The 19,934-nt window shown below is 44.3% G+C and overlaps 1 protein-coding gene across 2 annotated transcripts in view; it reads right to left on the bottom strand.

Moving 5' to 3' along the window:
- LOC141140514 (sulfotransferase 6B1-like) overlaps positions 1-18,739 on the bottom strand; it is a 42,249-nt gene extending 23,510 nt beyond the window's left edge. Inside the window, exon 1 of one of the 2 annotated variants that reach the window (XM_073627794.1) lies at positions 18,444-18,739. In XM_073627794.1, coding sequence (XP_073483895.1) covers positions 18,444-18,648 — 205 coding nt within the window. In that variant the 5' untranslated portion in view covers positions 18,649-18,739. The remainder of the gene's footprint in view (positions 1-18,443) is intronic. The other variant, XM_073627793.1, reaches the window with a different exon arrangement.
- Between the last annotated feature and the right edge of the window lie 1,195 nt (positions 18,740-19,934).

The raw sequence follows: 19,934 nt of genomic DNA, 5'->3' as shown, positions 1-19,934 counted from the left end.
AAACATAGTTTACATAAATATAGGCATCGCCCAGGCTGGGCTTCACACACTTTACCTTCCTTCCTGTTCAGCATCACACTTACATGTATGGAATTGTCCACTTTGTGCACATCAGGTATTATCCCCTTTTCCCTATTTTTTCTTTTTCATCAGTCTTTATTGTTTCTGTTCTTTCTTGGCCTCATTTCTTTCTTTGTTTTTTCTCTCTTTTTTCACGCCTTCCTAATCCCACCCTCTCTCCTTATTTCCACATTTGTCACCACATCACTCTTTTTTACATTTTCTCACACTCACACATCAACACATATCACTACACTTTGTTTCATCTAGGTTTCCCACATGGAGGTCCGCATCCTACACTCATTGCACCAACCAGCTATTGTTTTGCCTATGGTGGTTGTTCTCATTCCTGCAGATCACCCTGGCGTCCGGCGGCGTTGCTTTGCAGCTCTCTGCGATTCTGGATGCTGTTTCACTGGATCACTGATGTAGATGTGAGTTTGGACGCACAACCTTTAATTAATTTTATACAACCAAACCATTCTTATACAAAACCTTTTTTTTCATTTTATGCTTATTTACTGTATATTTTTTTTTCTTTTTTTTTAATAAAAATATTTTTTAGAATCATCCCATGACGTATGCTCCTGATGAGCGGTTGCTATACCGCGAAACATGGAGAGCTTTATTACCAATCTTCCCTTATCATGGAATACCAAGATTTCAATAATTCCAATTACCTCCATAAGTATCTGTCATGGCATTAAGTCTCTTTTACTATTTACATTTTTTGTCCTAATTTTCATGGCTCTTTTTGGGTCTAATTACAGTAACAAATGTACACATGCATATTGATTGTTATCTTTGCTTTCTGTGTGACAATGGATCATGACTTATTGTGTAATTTATGTGTATTTTATGTACAATAATCCATGGTTTATTATATAGAGGCTTGATGCCCACAGCATTTTAGAGGTTGGATGCCCAAAATGTTTTTCACATACCATGGATTATATCAAATAAATGAATTTTGGTCACTTGACCTGCGTTTGTGCTGCTGTGTGCTTCATTTAAAGTCCCACCTCTCTTTTTCTTTTTAACCAATGACCGGGATGGAGGCGAGCATCCCTTTGGTGCCAGCCTCATTTAAAGTCCCAAATTTGCTTTTCCTTTTTTGAATAGTTTACATAACGTTTAGTATAGCAGGTATAACAAAGGCGAAAGCACAGGCGCTTACCTAGGAGTCCAAAGCCAGGAGCACACTCAAACCACCACAGGATCCCCCCATGGCGGATATGGGGGATGTATGCGGGTAAAAACTATATCTGGGTAAAACATATATGAAGATATATATTATAGCAGGCACATAACTCAGTGGGTCAGAGGCCTTGGGGGGAGGGGGGGCAGCGAAACACAAGGGGAAAAAGGGGGGAACCAAAAAGGGGGGAGGGGAGAAAGTGAAAAGAGGGGGGGAGGGGGGAGCGGGAAGGAAAAAGAAAGAGGGGAAAGAAAACCAGGGAAAAGGGAAGGGGGAGAAGAAACCAGGGGAGGGGAGAGAGGGGAGGGGAAGGGAAAAGAAAGAAGAGGGGAGGAAACCAAGCCAGGGTAGATTCATAGTTCAGTGAGTATGTAGTTAAATAAGCCTACCTGGTACTGTCCAGGTAGGCATATTTAACTACACACTCACTGAACTATAAATCTACCCTGGTCTGGTTTCCTCCCCTCTTCTTTCTTTCCCCTTCCCCTCCCCTCTCCCCTGGTTTCCTCTCCCCCTCCCCCTTTCCCTGGCTTTCCTTCCCCTTTTTATTTTTTCTTCCCCTTCCTCCCCTTCCCTCCCCCCCTTCCCTCCCCCCACCTTCTCCCCTTCCCCCTTTCCTTTCCCCTACCCCCTTTTTCCCCTGGTGCTTCACTGCCTTCCCACACCCCCCTGCGTAAATCCCACATATCCGCTGTGGGGGCATCCTGTGGTGGTTTGAGTGTGCCCCTGGCTTTGGACTCCTAGGTAAGCACCTGTGCTTTGGCCCTTGTTATACCCGCTATACTAAACGTTATCAAAACTATGTTTCTTGACATATGTCTGTCTGAAATATGTCATTTTCTTATGCTGCCCTTGCAACCTAATTATCACCATTCCTTATATACTGTACCTTAAACATGTTATTTACCTTACATCCTCCTGATAAAGTGGTCTTTTAATGGCAAAACTTGTAGAGGAACACCCTTTAAAAGTCTATGGGAGAAATCAAAAGTGCTAATTTTAAAGGCTTATATGCATGGTATTGTCATAAAAAGTGTTTGAGGACCCGGGTCCTGCCCCAGGGGATACAGGAAACATGCGCCCCTTTACAGGCATACTATAGACACCCCACAGGTACGAAATTTAAAGGAATATTACACTTTTATTGTTTCACTTTAAGCATTATTAAAATCACTGCTCCTGAAAAAACTTCAGTTTTTAAAACATTTTTTGGGATTGATACATGTCCCCTGGGGCAGGACCCAGGTCCCCAAACACTTTTTAAGACAATACCATGCATAGAAGCCTTTAAAATTAGCACTTTTGATTTTTCATGTTCATGTTCCATAGACTTTAACGTGTTCGCGTGTTCGAACAAATTTTTTGCCTTTTCGCAAGTTCTGGTGCGAACCGAAGGGGGGGGGGGGGGGGTGTTCGGCTCATCCCTAGCTGCGATCATCGTTTACATATGTGTCCACGACCTAGATATGTGTGCTTTACCACTTTTTTTTTAATTTTATTATTAATATATTTTTTTACAATGTTTCTACATTTTTTTATGATCTTTATTGCTAACACAAGTGTTGAACAACATCCCTTGTGATAACATGTGCATTAACAGGTACTCTTTACTGAGAGATCTCAGGAGAGAAGCACTACAGATGGGTACACCTCTGGATCGAGTGAGGATTCAGGTAAGTATTTAGGGGGATGAGGGGGAAATACTATTACTGGACATTTTTTTTACCTTAATGCAGGGAATGCATTAAGATACAAAGGGGGGGATTTATTAAAACTGGAGAGGGAAAACTCCGGTTCAGCTGTGCATGGTAGCCAATAAGCTTCTGACTTAAGCGTGTTCAGTTAAGCCTTGACAATAAAATCTGCAAGCTGGTTTCTATGCAGAGCTGCACCAGATTTTGCACTCCCCAATTTTAGTAAATCAACCCTAAAATATCTAGCCTTTATCTATCTTATAGATAATCTATCTTTAGAATCACTTGGAGAAGTTGAGAATGTTCACTTGATAAATTTAATGAGGATTTACTTAAAGTATCCTAACATGCAAAAAGAAAATTCAAATTTATTTATGCTTGCCTGGGCCATGAAGCTCCACTAATGGACTACTGAAGACTGGAAGAAGGTCTTATGGACTGATGAATCAAAATCTGAGACCCTCAGTTCATCATGCTGGGTTTTTGTACGCCGTTGAATAGGCAAAAGGATGTTTCCTCACACAGAGTAGCACCCTGGACCAAAACTACTACCACAGCATTTTTCAGCACCATGCAATACCCACTGGAATAAGTATAGTTGGTCAGGGGTTTATCCTACAGCAAGATAATGACCCAAAACATACCTCCAGGCTGTGTCAGAACTACCTTAGTCTCCAGACTTAAAACCCATCGAGCTGGTTTGGGATGAACTGGACAGAAGGGTAAAAGCAAAAGCAAGTGCAACACATTTGTGGGAACTCCTACAACACTGCTGGGAAGAACTTTCCAAGCAATATTTGATTTCTGTTGTAGAAAGAACATTACGAGAATGTTCAGCTGTTATGTTTGCAAAAGGTGGCTACTTTAAGTCAAACATTTAGATCCCTGCTCTGGCCTCCAACCAGACACAGACCGGTCTGATTGGCTGCTTCACTGATCCTCATCATTTCTGGTTTCTGCCGTCACACAGTGGGAGGAACATCAGTTCCTCTCACTGTGTACCCAGAGCTGGATGCCACCAGACGGCAGGGGCAGAAGGGTGGTACCCCCTTCCACCGCCTGTAAAAATAATCTAGTGGCTCTTTAGCTGCTTAGATTTACTTTTGCCAGCTTCAGAATCACCAGCTAAAAAAACTGATATCTCGGTCATCACTGCAGCTGCAGCAATGACCGAGATTTTACCCTTCCTATCCAGCTACATTAGGGAAACCTAAAGGTATGTAGGCTGCCATTGCTATCTTCCTTCTGAGAATGCTAATTGCCTGGTCTTGTGCTGATTTAACAGTTTTAATACATTGAGTAACTGACCCACAATATGTATTATGTGTTCCAATTTCACTCTGACTAGATGAACAATTGTTATAGGGCTGTAATGCAGACTGTGTTGATGTTAAGAAAGATATCTACCATATTTTTAAGGGTTTTCAGCAAAAGCAGACTGCATACTTCTTTCATTACAGGTTTCCTCACAAAAAATTAGATATTTTACAGCTTACCAGTGCTTGGTGTTGCATTAGTTTTCTTTGTTCAGGCTTTTTTCCTAAATTTGTATCTGACAACATTCACTCACTATTTCATATCTTTGGAATAATAGCATTGTAACCCTACAGCAGGAAGTGTTTTAGGACTACAGAACACCATCTTCTCATATTCATACCATAGAGGGCTTTGCTATCAGCTTGGTAGATGTCTGTGTGTGTTGTGGGAAACTGACTAACAGGATTGTAAATGGTATGAATGGTCTCTGGAAACACAATTAACCCTGCAGCCTGCCTCAGGCCTGCCCAGTGCATGGGTGGTCCCGCTCATACTTGCCCATTTCCCGAAGTGGCCCACGCAAACCCTCTTCCTCAATAAATAAGAGTGACATTGTGGTCCTGAAACGTTGCTTGGGACACAGCATCAAAGTAGGGGAGGGCCAAGATGTGAGATTGTCCCAGAAAAAATCCGGAACAGATGGCATCTATGTGTATATTTGTCATCTAGGGTTCTCAGTTACACACTGTAAGGGGCTCAAGGGTTTGTGACTAATATAGAAAAAGCATCTGAATAAGTCCTGTTCTCGGTCCAGGAGCCCAGAAGCTTATTAGAGCTCCGGGTGGGAATAAGCTTCCATCGCCAAGTCCAAATCTTACCTAGATGTATTGCTAACCTTAGCTGACAGCAGACAGAGGATATAAGGAATGGATATAAGGAAAGGATATAAGGAATTACCATATACAAAGAGGTACCTAAAAACATAACACCTATCACACAGAGTGTAGTGAGGCAGGGTGCCTAAGGTGAGGAACATATGGTAAATACTTTATCGTTCCAAAAAGACTTGAAGGTTTAATTTAGTATTAAGACCTTTCAGTACCAGGGTTCCCAACCTATAAATTCACTGTTTTTCCTTTTTAAGGAGATCAGTGTTAAAATCACCCCATCTTGCTGAAAACTTGAGGGCATAAATACCATCAACTTCACACTCTGTTTTAGGAAACAGTCCATACAGGTTGCTTTTTTAAAAGCTTTATTGCAGCATTAACTTGGATGGGTTCAGGGAGCTGTGGGATACTCCACATTACTAACTGAAGTAATGAGGATACTCTCCCTTATAGTAGCTCTGCTGAACAGTCCCTTAAGCAGTGGGACATCAAGTGGATAGCAATGGGGCCCCAAAAGCAATGCCCCAAACCAGGCAAGCCTTGTACTTTGTGCAGCAGGGGTGATAAAAGTGATACCACTGAAATTATTCCCCCTTTGGGTCGGTACTCACAGTGTCCTTCCAGTTTGGACTATTACTCTCTGATTCCAGCAGACAGGTTCCCCCTGTAAACCCCCAAAGGCAGGTCTTCAATGGCACCCCTGTTGAATCCCTGAAAGGATTTGTGGCTGAGAGGGCCCTCTACGAATTGCTGGGATCCTGATGCGCAGGCTGGAACATCAGCAGGCAGCCCTCCCTGGCCGGAAACTTCTCCTCTTGGATAAGAACCCAGGTACTCCCCAACCACCCTCTGGACGCACCTCTCCAGGAATTAGCTGGGGCTGCATAAATATCCAGGCTGCCCATCTGACTCTTCCACCCACTATATTCTGGAAAGCTCCAGAAACAGGGAGAAGCAGCCAGACTAGTTGCCTACAGAACTCAGAGCATCCAAAAGCAATCAGTTTTGCTCTGCTGATTACAGGAGGGTCAAAAACTAAATTTGCCTTACCAAAAACCCATCAGAAGGGTGCTGTATCATAGTTAGATCTCATTATTTGTCTCAGTTGCCCACAAGCATTTAAATATGTAAGCTGACTGCTGCTCAGGGTCCAAACTGTTTTCTCAAAATTTTAGAGTTTAACATCACCCATTCCCATAAAAACATAATTTTCCTTGTAGGCATGTATTGTGCCTGGACTGGGCGGCCATTCATGTCATGCTGACTCCAGATCCACCCTGATCCTTCTTGAATGGATGAAGCCCAGGAGGTACTGATCTTCCTACTTGAGGGAATCTCGCCAGGCAGAGGGTCTGACAGGGTGGCTGGGTAACCCCTTAATAGGATGGAGCCTGGCCAGCAGGGAGTCGGGTGGAAGATGGAATGCTGAGGTTAATGTCATGTCATGCCTAGGAGGAAAGCTCAGATCTCAGGGGCAGAACCTGAAAAAAGGAAAGAGAGGAAGCTTAAGAGAGGAGTCTCCATTACCTTTGGACATCCGGGCTAACATGGGAAGATCTGATCAGTTAGAGGCCTTAACAGGGATCTTGCCGAGTGCAGCAGGGAGCAAAGGACAGTGTGTGTACCTCAGCACACCCAGGTGCATAAAATGGGAAAGACTGCCAGATGTAGCATACTTTCCAAGGACAACGTTGTGCTAAATCATAATCCCTTGTCCTGAGGAGTTCTTCAGAGCAGCCAGGTGGGCTGGTAGTGTCTGCAAGCATCAAACTGGGTAAAGTTCTACAGAGTAGACAGGATACCTCTGCATATAGTTTGCAACTTTATGCTATTTTACCAAAGGGGACCGAGAGCTCCTGGTCCGTAAAGGATCTTGATCATTTATTTCGGAGGGAGTTCAGTCCAGGGTCTTCATTTTTGTACATAGAGAGATCTTCGTTTTTGTACACAGAGAAGGACGTTTGTCCTCATCTGTTGTTTTTCAAGTCAACTTGGGCATCCCATAATCCCTATACCCTATCCAAGTTGTTTTCCCCAATAAAACAACAAAAACAAGCCCATGGACTGATTACGTGTGTCTGGATGCAAGTTGATAATGCGTATTGCCTGGCTGTGCAGGAATCAAGAGGGGGAATCGAGATATCCAGCAGCTCCTATGGGGATAGTGCTACAACACTTAATACTATCAAAGTGTACCAATGCAGCCATCTTCCTAGATGCTACATTCCCTTTCACAGGTAGTTCACAATTGGGTGTTCCCTCCACACATGGGGGGACCTCAACTAGGCCTCGAGGCCATCCCAAATCTAGCCACAGGACCTGTTGGATAAAGGTCATGGGTGACAAGGCTTCTTCATCTGTCCCCAATGTGTCCTCCACTGACCACCCTGGCAGTTCAGCCTTGCAGAGGGCTCTCTCCTTCTCCTCCAGCACAGCATTACATCTTTGCTGGTTGAGGTATACTGCTCCCATACCCCAATGCCACTGGACCCCACCCACAACTGGCATATAAAGGATCATTAACCCCACCCCCTAGATCACCAAAGGAGGGGCAACTACTACAAGAGCACTAACACCTGCCAACTGGCAAGGATGAAAGAGGTTGTGTGGCTGCAGGATGCAGGCTTTTCCGCTCACCCCTCACTTCCCTGCTAGCTGATTTCTAAATTGGGCTCTGTGTGAAATTAATCTGCTTGCTTCTTTACCCCCTCACCTTGCAGCATCGGAGAGCCAATCAGGGGAAGAAGAAACTTGCCTTGCAGACACCAGGGATCATAGGAACTGTAGTGCTTAAAGGAGCATTGCACAATACAAGTCAAGGGAGACTACTGGGCTGTGGACTTCTCTACAAAGGATCCTCCACACTTCAGAGGAGTAGAGGAAAGAGTTTTCCAGGGCAAATCTGAGTAAAGTGGGTTCTTTGGTGAGAAGAAGGAAAGCTGAGCAGACCTGTGCTGGACCTGCCACTGCTGCACCAGAGGGACCCAGGTCCTGGGTACTGTGTGACCAGAGGCAAGTCATTGAGGACCAGATCTGCTGAGAGACTTAGCTGCCAGGACCTGACATCAGAGGACAGCAGACTACCAAGTGATCTGGACCAGATTCCTGTGTATCAGGAGGGATGAACTGAACCATCTGTGCTTATCTCAACAAATAAAACACTTTATGCAATAAAGACTGCTCCCTTGTTTAGCAGCCCACTGGCTATCTGTACACTTATAAAGGGACAGCTACTTGTGCTCCACCCACAGAAATGCCCCATCGAAAGCCAGTCAACACAGATGATTAAGTGCCAGATTAGGTGCCAGGTACTTTGCAACCACCTCCAAAGGTACGCCTTTGGCAGGAACGCATACGTCCACCTGCATGCGTAGTATGCAAAGGAGTAGCTTTTTTTCCTGTGGTTAGTTCATGGCTATATTGTAACTTGTTTTGCACCAGTTATAGTTTGGTTTAAGATTGTTGCAGTTCAATTGACTGACAGCTTATGGATCAGTGCCCATTTATCTAGTACAGCATCTTGAAATCTGTTTGATTTTCTGTTCATTGATTTATGCATTGTTTACTGCATTGTTCTAATACATCCACATTTAATTCACCGTCAGCTGTTTGGCCTATTTCCCACGCAGTGTTATAAAGTGGTAGCATACTAACACTTAAAGTGATACTCAAATCTTGATTTTTTTTTCGTTAAAAATAACAAACATGTTATACTTACATGCCCTGTGTAATTGTTTTGCACAGAGCAGTCCAGATCTTCTACTTGGGTCCCTAATCTGTGCTCCTGGCCCCTCCCACCTTTTCAGTGCCCCTACAGCAAGCAGCTTGCTGTGGGGGCACCCGAGCCGAGCCACAGCTCCCTGTGTCTATTCAGACACGGAGCCTTGACCCAGCCCAGCCCGTCCCTGCCCCCTCTTTCTTCTCATTGGCTCACTGACCTTGATTGACAGCAGTGGGAGCCAATGGCGCTGCTCTGCTGTCTCGGCCAATGAGGAGGGAAGTCCTGGACAGCCGAGTCTCTCATTCAACATCACTGGATTGAGATGGAACTCGGGTAAGCGTTGGGGGGCTGAGGGGGGCTTCTACACACAGAAGGCTTTTTATCTTAATGCATCAAATGTATAAAGGTAAACAACCTTCTGCCTTTACAACCACTTTTAATTACACAGGTGTGAGTGGCTTTCTCTTTATAACCAGGTGTGTCAAAGCAACTTTGTGGCAGAGCAGAGAAACCATCATCACCAGCAGTTTCTGCTGGGGTAAGTGCTACATCTACAACCATGATGAACTTGGTTTGTTCCAACAACAGGATCACAAGAGCAACAGCCAATATCTATTGTGCAACAGTTAAATACACAAAGTAATGAACAAAGTACACAAACATAGCTAGCAGAACAAATGTTGCAAACAAAATGAACATAATTTGTAGCTAGCTGATCAAGAAACAATGTTTACATAAAAAACGATTGTTTAGTGGAATAATTATTTTCAACACTCCTTCAACCAACTCTCAACCCTAAGGTTACAGCCACATATACAGTCAGGTCCATAAATTATGGGACATCGACACAATTCTAATCTTTTTGGCCCTATACACCACCACGGTGGATATGAAATGAAACAAACAAAATGTGCTTTAACTGCAGACTTTCAGCTTTAATTTGAGCGTATTTACATCAGGTAAACGGTATTTAAATCAGGTAAACGGTGTAGGAATTACAACAGTTTGTATATGTGCCCCCCACTTTTTTAAGGGACCAAAAGTAATGGGACAATTGGCTGCTCAGCTGTTCCATGGCCAGGTGTGTGTTATTCCCTCATTATCCCATTTACAAGGAGCAGATAAAAGGTCCAGAGTTAATTTCAAGTGTGCTATTTGCACTTGGAATCTGTTGCTGTCAAGTCTCAATATGAGATCCAAAGAGCTGTCACTATCAGTGAAGCAAGCCATCATTAGGCTGAAAAAACAAAACATCCCATCAGAGAGATAGCAAAAACATTAGGTGTGGCCAAATCAACTGTTTGGAACATCCTTCAAAAGAAAGAACGCACCGGTGAGCTCAGCAACACCAAAAGACCCAGAAGACCACGGAAAAAAACTGTGGTGGATGACCAAAGAATTCTTTCCCTGGTGAAGAAAACACCCTTCACAACAGTTGGCCAGATCAAGAACACTCTCCAAGAGGTAGGTGTATGTGTGTCAAAGTCAACAATCAAGAGAAGACTTCACCAGAGTGAATACAGAGGGTTCACCAGAAGATGTAAACCATTGTTGAGTCTCAAAAACAGGAAGGCCAGATTAGAGTTTGTCAAACAACATCTAAAAAAGCCTTCACAGTTCTGGAACAACATCCTATGGACAGATGAGACCAAGATCAACTTGTACCAGAGTGATGGGAAGAGAAGAGTATGGAGAAGGAAAGGAACTGCTCATGATCCAAAGCATACCACCTCATCAGTGAAGCATGGTGGTGGTAGTGTCATGGCGTGGGCATGTATGGCTGCCAATGAAACTGGTTCTCTTGTATTTATTGATGATGTGACTGCTGACAAAAGCAGCAGGATGAATTCTAAAGTGTTTCGGGCAATATTATCTGCTCATATTCAGCAAAATGCTTCAGAACTCATTGGCCGGCGCTTCACAGTGCAGATGGACAATGACCCGAAGCATACTGCAAAAACAACCCAAGAGTTTTTTAAGGGAAAGAAGTGGAATGTTATGCAATGGCCAAGTCAATCACCTGACCTGAATCCGATTGAGCATGCATTTCAGTTGCTGAAGACAAAACTGAAGGGAAAATGCCCCAAGAACAAGCAAGAACTGAAGACAGTTGCAGTAGAGGCCTAGCAGAACATCACCAGGGATGAAACCCAGCATCTGGCGATGTCTATGCATTCCAGACTTCAGGCTGTAATTGACTGTAAAGGATTTGCAACCAAGTATTAAAAAGTGAAAGTTTGATGGATGATTGTTAATCTGTCCCATTACTTTTGGTCCCTTAAAAAGTGGGAGGCACATATACAAACTGTTGTAATTCCTACACTGTTCACCTGATTTGGATGTAAATACCACCAAATTAAAGCTGAACATCTGCAGTTAAGGCACATCTTGTTCGTTTCATTTCAAATCCATTGTGGTGGTGTATGGAGCCAAAAAGATTAGAATTGTGTTGATGTCCCAATATTTATGGACCTGACTGTATCTGACATTTAAAACATTGTGGCACTCTCCTGGATCTTTGTATAGACTTCAGTGGTAGGGGCAAAGTTCTCATTGTTGTCAGATTTAAGGCAATATAATGTTAGGTATTCCCAACATCCTAGTGATCACAGCATGCTATCAGTAAACTATATTTTAAAAGAGAGAAAAAATATCCAGCAATGTATCAACATTCATCTAATGGAGGAAGCAATATTTAGCAATAGAAAGCCAGTAATTGTGTACTGCAGGGAAAAAGGTTTATATTTATGAATGAAAGGTGCAGGAGTTGGGCTGATCTGAGGTCTGATGGTGAAGGAATTTGGATTGATCTGAGGTAGGAAGGTGCAGGATTTGGTATGATATGAGATGTGAAGGTTCAGGAATTGGGACTGATCTGAGAAGTGAAGGAGCAGGAACTGGGGTGATGTGAAGTGTGAAAGTGCAGGATTTGGGGCCAATCTGAAGTATGAAGGTACAAGAATTGGGACTGATCTGAGGTGTGAAGGTGCAGGAATTGGGGTGATGTGAGGTGTGATGGTGCAAGAATTGGGATGATCTGAGGTGTAAAGGTTCAGGAATTGGGGTGATGTGAGGTGTGATGGTGCAAGAATTGGGATGATCTGAGGTGTGAAGGTTCAGGAATTGGGGCTGATCTGAGGTATAAAGGTGCAGGAATTGGGGTGTTCTGAGGTCTAAAGTGCAGGAATTAGGGTGATTTGAGGCGTAAAGGTGTAGGAGTTGGGGCTGATCTGAGGTCTGATGGTGAAGGAATTGGGACTGATCTGAGGTGTGAAGGTGCAAGAACTGGGATGATCTGAGGTGTGATGGGGCAGGAATTGGGACTGATCTGAGGTGGGAAGGTGTAAGATTTGGGATGATCTGAGATGTGAAGGCGAAGGAATTGAGGTGATCTGAGGTGTGATGGGGCAGTAATTAGGGTGATCTGAGGCGTGATAGGGCAGTAATTAGGGTGATCTGAGGTGTGATGGGGCAGGATTTGGGGTAATCTGAGGTGTGACGGTACAGGAAATGGGGCTGATGTGAGGTGTAAATGTGCAGGAATTGGGATCTTCTGAGGTCTGATGGTGCAAGAATTAGGGGCTGATCTGAGGTGTGAAGCTGCAAGAACTGGGATGATCTGAGTTGTGATGGGGCAGGAACTGGGAGGAAGCAATGTTTAGCACTAGAAAGCCAGTAATTGTGTCCTGCAGGGAAAAAGGTTTCTATTCACAAATGACACACACTGGTAAAAAGGTGGTAATTAACAGCAGCACAATGTCAGTAAATGTATATACATTATTTATACATATATATAGTAGCAATTGGTTGCTGGGATAAAGTTTTTTGTATTTGACATACTGCATCTATGTCGCATTTATATTACCTAGGGCAGTGATGGCGAACCTTGGCACCCCAGATGTTTGGAACTACATTTCCTATGATGCTCATGCACTCTGCAATGTTGTTGAGCATCATGGGAAATGTAGTTCCAAAACATCTGGGGTGCCAAGGTTCTCCATCACTGGCCTAGAGTATATCCTTCAATAAATGGCTTTTTTCCATACATGCTGATGAGGTTAATTTAATGCTAGACACAGTTCCTCTTTTTTTTAAAGTTCCTTGATGTTATGGAATAAGCACAAGCATTATTGAAATACCTAACAATTGAGCAGCTATATCGCTCCATATCTAACATTTAAAGCATTGTGGCCCCTTTTTGAATATTTGTATATGCTGCATCTCAGTGGCGGTGATCAAGATCCCATTGGTAAAATACATTTTTATTTACTAACAATGTTTCAGCACTAAGGAGAATGCCAGCTAACAAATGTGTTCTGGGAGTGAGGAGTTATGAGCAAACGAAGGAGAGATGTCATGCGATGTAGCTGTGATTTTAACCCCCCCACCCCCCCTTAAGCTGCAAAGAGCACACTAGTAGTGCATTCATATTTCCTTCATATGAAAGTATGGGCAGAAAGCTGGAGGGAGAGCGTGCAGAAGCCTGAATGCACCCGGGATCCGCTTATCACGGTGGCAATACTTTGCGGGCTGTTGTGTAAATAAATAAATGCACAATTTTACCTGCAAAAATATGTGCATTTATTATTTCTTTACTCAAAGTGATATTAAACCCAAAACCAAAAAATGTAATATATTGCAGCTTACCAATCATTAGATGTAGTGGCTGCATTCGTTTTCATCTCTTTGGCTTTTTTTCCCTCTATATTTACCTGGTGATCTGACCACTAACACACCTCCAATATTAGTGAGACACATCCAGGCCCGGACTGGCCGTAGGCAACCTGGGTGTTTGCCTGGTGGGCTGGGGGCCGCCGGGCTGCACGTCTGCGTGTGATATGCCACGGGTTCCGACATGCAGGGTCGGCCGCTGATGTTCCGCATATGCTGGGTGGTGGTGGGAGGAGTGGAAAGAGTCTCCTCATTCCCTGCCTACCAAGCCGATCCATGGCAACCCAGGCCGTCGCTGAACAAGAAGTCTATGTTTGCGCATGCGCCACGCAGCCGATGGTCACCTGGCAACCAGGACACCAGGAGAGGAGGAGGAACGGAGAAGCAGAGGAAGAGCAGAGGAAGAGGCCTTATGCACCACCACCTACTAAGACCCGCCTCCTGCAAATGAAAGACAGCAAGGTGCTGCGGCCGCCTATAGGGAAAGCAGTGCGGCTGGCGGCTAGTGTACACCCATCTCCATTCCTGCCAGTGAAGGGGTCGGATCTGATGCTCCAGGCCAGAAAGCAATGCTTTGGCTAATGGTAGCTATGATTTTTTTTCTTCAGTAACTGCAGTGTAATTAATCCTTGTGCACCTGCTGTCTCCTCTCCCTCAGCAGCCTTGTGCCATGATGAAAGGGAAAAAAAATTCTACCCTTAACTGGATGAAGTATTTCACAGGCTTTGGAAGCACTAGTAAAAGTAATGGTAAAAAAAACAGTTATAAAGCAATGTTCCTTTATAACTGGCTCTGTAATTATTTATAACTGGCTCTGTGAGCAATGCTTTAGAACTGGCTTTGCAGTACTAACAAAGCCAGTTCTAAAGCATTACTCCCAGAGCCAGTTATAAGGGAGTCTTGCTTAATAACTCGCTCTGTGAGTAAAGCCTAATGCACACGGGCCGAATGGCAGCCAACATTCGGCCCATGTGTACTGCAGCCGGTCCGACAGAAGCTGACCATGAAAAAGGTCTGTGTTCTTTGTCAATGGCTGAAAGCGCTGACCGGAGTGTTCTGGCCGGGGGCTCCCCCTGTTAGAACACAATAGCTCAGCAGGGGAGATCACTGTACTAACATTGGATAGTTAGTACAGTGGCTCTGACCTGAGCTGTCAGTTTAGTGGTGTGTACAAGGCTTAATGCTTTATAACAGATTTTTCAGTATTCACAAAGCATTAATCACAGAACCAGTTATAAAGGAGTTTTGCTTAATGACTGGCTTTGTGAGTACTCCATTATATCTGGCTTTGTGAGTCATGCTTTATAACTGGCTTTGTAACTACTACTTTAGAAGTTTTAAAAGGGAACTGCACTTTTCTAACAGGGTTTGTTTTCTAAAGTAGTAGCTCCCAACCCTGTTCTAATGCCGCGTACACACGAGCGGACTTTTCAACCGAACTGGTCCGACGGACCGAGTCCAGCGGACAATTCGATCGTGTGTGACCTGCAGCGGACTTTTTCAGTCGAAAATCTGACGGACCTTAGATTTGGAACATGCTTCAAATCTTTCCGACGGACTCGAGTCCGGTCGAAAAATCCGCTCGTCTGTATGCTAGTCCGACGGACAAAAACCGACCCTAGGGCAGCTAATGGCTACTGGCTATCAACTTCCTTATTTTAGTCCGGTCGTACGTCATCACGTATGAATCCGTCGGACTTTAGTGTGATCGTGTGTAGGCAAGTCCGGTTGTTAGAAAGTCCGTCGTAACTTCGTCGAAAGTCCGTCGGACAGGCCGTCGGACTTTTGTTGCTGAAAAGTCGGAGCGTGTGTACACGGCATAAGGCTACATTTGCAGACGTGTTTAGGCACAATGCAAATGGCAAGGGCAGGTATCTGCTGACTCCTACTGCTGTTTTTGACACTTGTGAGTGGCTAGCTGCGTTGCCTTTTGTGAATTCTGAAAGTGCAGGAATTGGTGCTGATCTGAGGTGTGAAGGTGCAAAGCTCAGTTGATTTCTTACTATTATTCAAGTGGTTTACAGTATTTGATTCATAAAGTTTCACTTCCGTGTGCAGTTGACAGTTTTTTTTTTATGTATCTGGCCCTCCCAATTTTTTTAAAACATTTTTCGGCAAACTATGCCCAAAAGGTTGCCCCTGCATTAGAGCAACACTCACCTTGTGCTGCTTCATACTATCTTCAGGACTCCACCATCAAAACCGGAGTTAAAGTAACCTAATCCACACATCCTGGAACCCCACATCCCGCCATCAACCGATCCCGCGAACGCCGTCCCACCGAGCTGCTCAGTATAAAATGCCCAGGCCTATTTTTTGTCCCAGTCCGGGCCTGGACACATCTCTGGATGAGTGAGGACAGGAGGACAGGAGGCACAGCAGACAGCAGCATTGTCAGTATGAGTGGGAGTGGAGTGTTAAATGCATTAGCAGATTTAGAACCACTAAAACTGCAACCAAACTCCAGCTCACACTTATAATCAGTTACAGGAACATGTTTTTTCCTTTTGTGATAAAGGTTTGCATTATAAAATAAAAGCTGATCATTTTATTCACCCCTGCAATTGTTAAAGTGGAGGTCCACCCAAAAGGGGAAGTTCCGCTTTAAGTATTCCTCCCCTGCCATTTTTGGCATGTAACGGTGGTGGCTGGTGCTCAATTTTTTTTAGGGGGGGGGTGGCGACAAACACCGCTCCCACTTTTGCTCGGATCGCCTACCTAAGCAATCTGAGCAGAAGTTCTCCTCTCCCCCTCCCTCCCTGCAGTCATCTGGGACACGTCACAGGTCCCAGATGACTGCCGGACCATTCAGGACAGGCAGCGCGACTCATGCATATGCAGTGCGCACCTGGCTGTGAAGCTGCAAGCTGTCACAGCCGGGTGCCCACAGTTGAAATGCCGGTGCCGGGGAGAGAAGAGGGAGACAAGCAATGGATAGTGGGGCAGGTGAGCGCGTATTTATTAAAAGTCAGCAGCTACACTTTTTTTTGTAGCTGCTGACTTTTAATAAACATAGAAACGATTGGAGCTCCTCTATAAGGCTCCGTTCATATTTCCGCGTTCCGAATTGCGGGTGGAATCGCCACAATTATGCCCGCAATTCAAAATAGTGGAAAATCGCGAGATGCCCGTGTATTCCCTGTGCGTTGCCTGTTGATTTTATTAGCACCTAAATGCGGCGCAATTTTCCTGCGATACGTCGGGTGACAATTGTAGTAAAAACGGGCGAACAGAATTGCGGGACGCCCGTCGCCCAAAAGAAATACAGGAGCTTCTTTTTGGTGATGGGCATCCCGCGATTCTACCGCGATTAGCGCCCCCACAAATGGAGATTTGAACGGAGCCTAAGTAGCTTGTCTCATCTACAAACTGATACATTCTGCTGGACAGAATGTGCTATGAAAACAATAGACTTATTGGCTGGATCACCAGAAAAAATTAGAGAAGCCTAAGGTATGGTTCACACCTGTGCAGTTTGCTTTTGATCTGTTTCTGCAGTGCTCTTTGAAGTGTGTTGTGTGTTGCTAGGACATGGCGTGACCCCGATCTGTATAAAGGGCCACAGCCATGGCTCTTTAACCATGTGATCGGCTGTGTCCAATCACAGCCGGTCACATGTAAACATGGAGATGTCCGTAATTGGTGCTCCTCGCCTCATACTGACAGAGTGTGAGGAGAGGAGAGCTGATCAGCGGCATCTCCTCACAGGGGACAGCTAGGTATGTAATCAGGGCACTGATCATCAGTGCCCCGATTACAATTAGTGCCCACCAGTGCCAGCAATGATTGCCCACCACTGCCAGCAATAAGTGACAACCAGTGCCCACAATTACCACCAATCTGTGCCCACAAGTGCCAGCAATCAGTGCCCACAAGTGCCAGCAATCAGTGGCCATTAGTGATGCCAGTCAGTGCTGGCTATCAGTGCTGCCCATCACTGCTGCCCATCAATGCTCATCACTGCTGCCCATCAATGCCACCCATCAATGCCCATCAGTGCCCAGCAGTGCTGCCCATCAGTGCCGCCTATCTGTGCTCCCTATCTGTGCCCACCAGTGCCGCCTATCTGTGCCCACCAGTGCCGACTCTCTGTGCCCAGTGCCCACCAGTGCCACCCATAAGTGCTGCCTATCAGTGCCACCTATCAGTGCCACCTATCAGTGCCCATAAGTGCGGCATATTCGTGCCTCCTCCTCAGTGCCACCTAATCAGTGCCCATAAGTGCCACCTCATCAGTGCCCATAAGTGCCATCTCATCAGTGTCCATCAGTGCCGCCTCATCAGTGCCCATCAGTGAAGGAGAAAAATTACTTATTTACAAAATTTACTGACAAAATTTAAGAAAAACTTTTTTTTTCAAAATTTTTGGTCTTTTTTTTTTTTTTTTTAGGAAAAAATAAAAAACCCAGGAGTGATTAAATACCACCAAAAGAAAGATCTATTTGTGTGAAGAAAATGATAACAATTTCACATGGTTAAGGTAAAGTGTAAAACCGCTGAAAGCTGAAAAATGGCCTGGGCAGGAAGGGGGTGTAAGTGCCCTGTATTGAGGTAGTTAAAAAACACAAATAGCGGGAAAACTGTAGCAAAAAGCAATACATGCTTTTCTACAGCTTCTCCATTGAAGTCTATTGGACCAAAAATGCACCATTTTGCTTTAAAAAAAGTCCCTGATCCTTTCCAAAAAGACAGTGGCTGAAAAAAGCATAGATGTGAGCATGCCTCACAGGAAACCATGTTAAATGGACTGTAGTTCGCTTCTCCAAAAAGTAAAAAGCATTAAAAAAATGCATAGGTAGGAACTGAGCCTAAAAAGGAAATGAATACAGCCATTGAATCTAAGAATTGGTAAGCTACAATATAACAAATGTTTGCTTTTGGGTTTAATACTGCTTTAAAGGTGAACTTAGACTTTATAATGTAATGTTGTTGTATTCAAAAAGTCTACTCACCACATTTGGGGTAGGTGGCAATCAATAAATCATCATCTCTGGCTTCAAATGTTTCCAGTGCCCCAAACATCTCCTCACTGCAGATGGTGCTGGGGTATAGAATCCCTTTATAATTAAATAGCAAATCCTCAGCTGATGTTTTTTTGGTTGAATGCAATGTGTCCAGTAACATTTCCCGATTTGTTTTCTGCTTAGATTGAGCCATGTTTTACCGTAGTGAATAATACCTGGAATAGTCAGCACTAGTTGTGGTTCTCCCTGTTTATGCAGGCAAAGGGTGTGTTTGTACATTGTGGACAAGGATATCCAGGGTCAGGTGCCAAAAATGCTTAGTCTTTTTGCTAAGGTAATAAATACCCTATTACTGATGAAAGATTATCTATCTTAAATGATTATACATCACAACATCTTTTTTTTTTTTAATCAGGTATTTTTAATTTGAACAAATGGTTTATTTTACATAGTTTTTTTTTTTTTTTTTTTTACACCAATGTACATTAAAAAGGAGAGGTTCGGATACATAGGATCACTTGAAAATAGGCATATAAAAAAAAGAGAGGGGTTATTAAACAGATCAAACCCTATAGTTCTGGCAGTGGCAGCTGGTGCTTAATATTCTGGGGGGGGCGGTAAACAAACCCGACAACCCCCCGCGAGAGGGAGGGCGGTGATCAGCGTACCCCACCCCACGGGAGACAGACGGCAGCGATAAGTGGCCTTACTTTAGGAGGCCGATGCCGATGCTGCTCCTTGATCCAGGGAAGAGCCTGGGCCATTGCTTCTCCTTGCAGCCGAATAGGAAGTGGGTCCTCCTGAAACCCGATTGGCCAGGAGTCCTAAGACCTCCCGGCCAATTGGGTCTCAGGAGCCGCTTCCTGATTGGCCGGGAAGGGAATCAGGAAGACAATAGCGAATATTATTTGGCTATTGTCATACAACTGGGTGGGCTCATGGCGCAGTGCTTTCCGCCCCGAGACCACCCTTTCTTTAAGCCAATTAGAGCCAATTAGAGCCTAGGTGGGCGTCATATGACGCCCACCCAGGATGGGAGATCCCATCTGCAGACGTCATATGACAATGGGCGGGTAGGGAAGTGGTTAAAACATTTTGAGGGATCCTTACAGGGACATCATGTAGGGTGTATAGTAATTGGGGCATCCATATCATTTTGACTAAGTTTGCCCTTCCCATGACAGACAGCTGTAGTTTACACCAACTCCGACACTTCGTTTTAAATTTAAGCAGTAGGAATGTTATTATACATCTTGTGCTTTAAATCATTACTCATTCAAGCATTAGCAGCGCTCCTCCAGTGTAATCCACACTGCATGCCTTAGGAAAGTTCAAAAAGTTCCACTGTTGTGAGTACGTGTACAGACAGAGGTTTCTAATCCAATCCAGTCCCTGAGATCGTGCTGTAACTTCTTATGTCCATAAACACCATCACCACACCTCATGGGTTCCACTCCCTACTGATATTGCACTTACCAG

This window comes from Aquarana catesbeiana, linkage group LG04 (assembly GCF_042186555.1).
Source record: "Aquarana catesbeiana isolate 2022-GZ linkage group LG04, ASM4218655v1, whole genome shotgun sequence".
Taxonomy (NCBI): Eukaryota; Metazoa; Chordata; class Amphibia; order Anura; family Ranidae; genus Aquarana; species Aquarana catesbeiana.
This window is presented reverse-complemented; position numbering and strand designations above follow the sequence as displayed.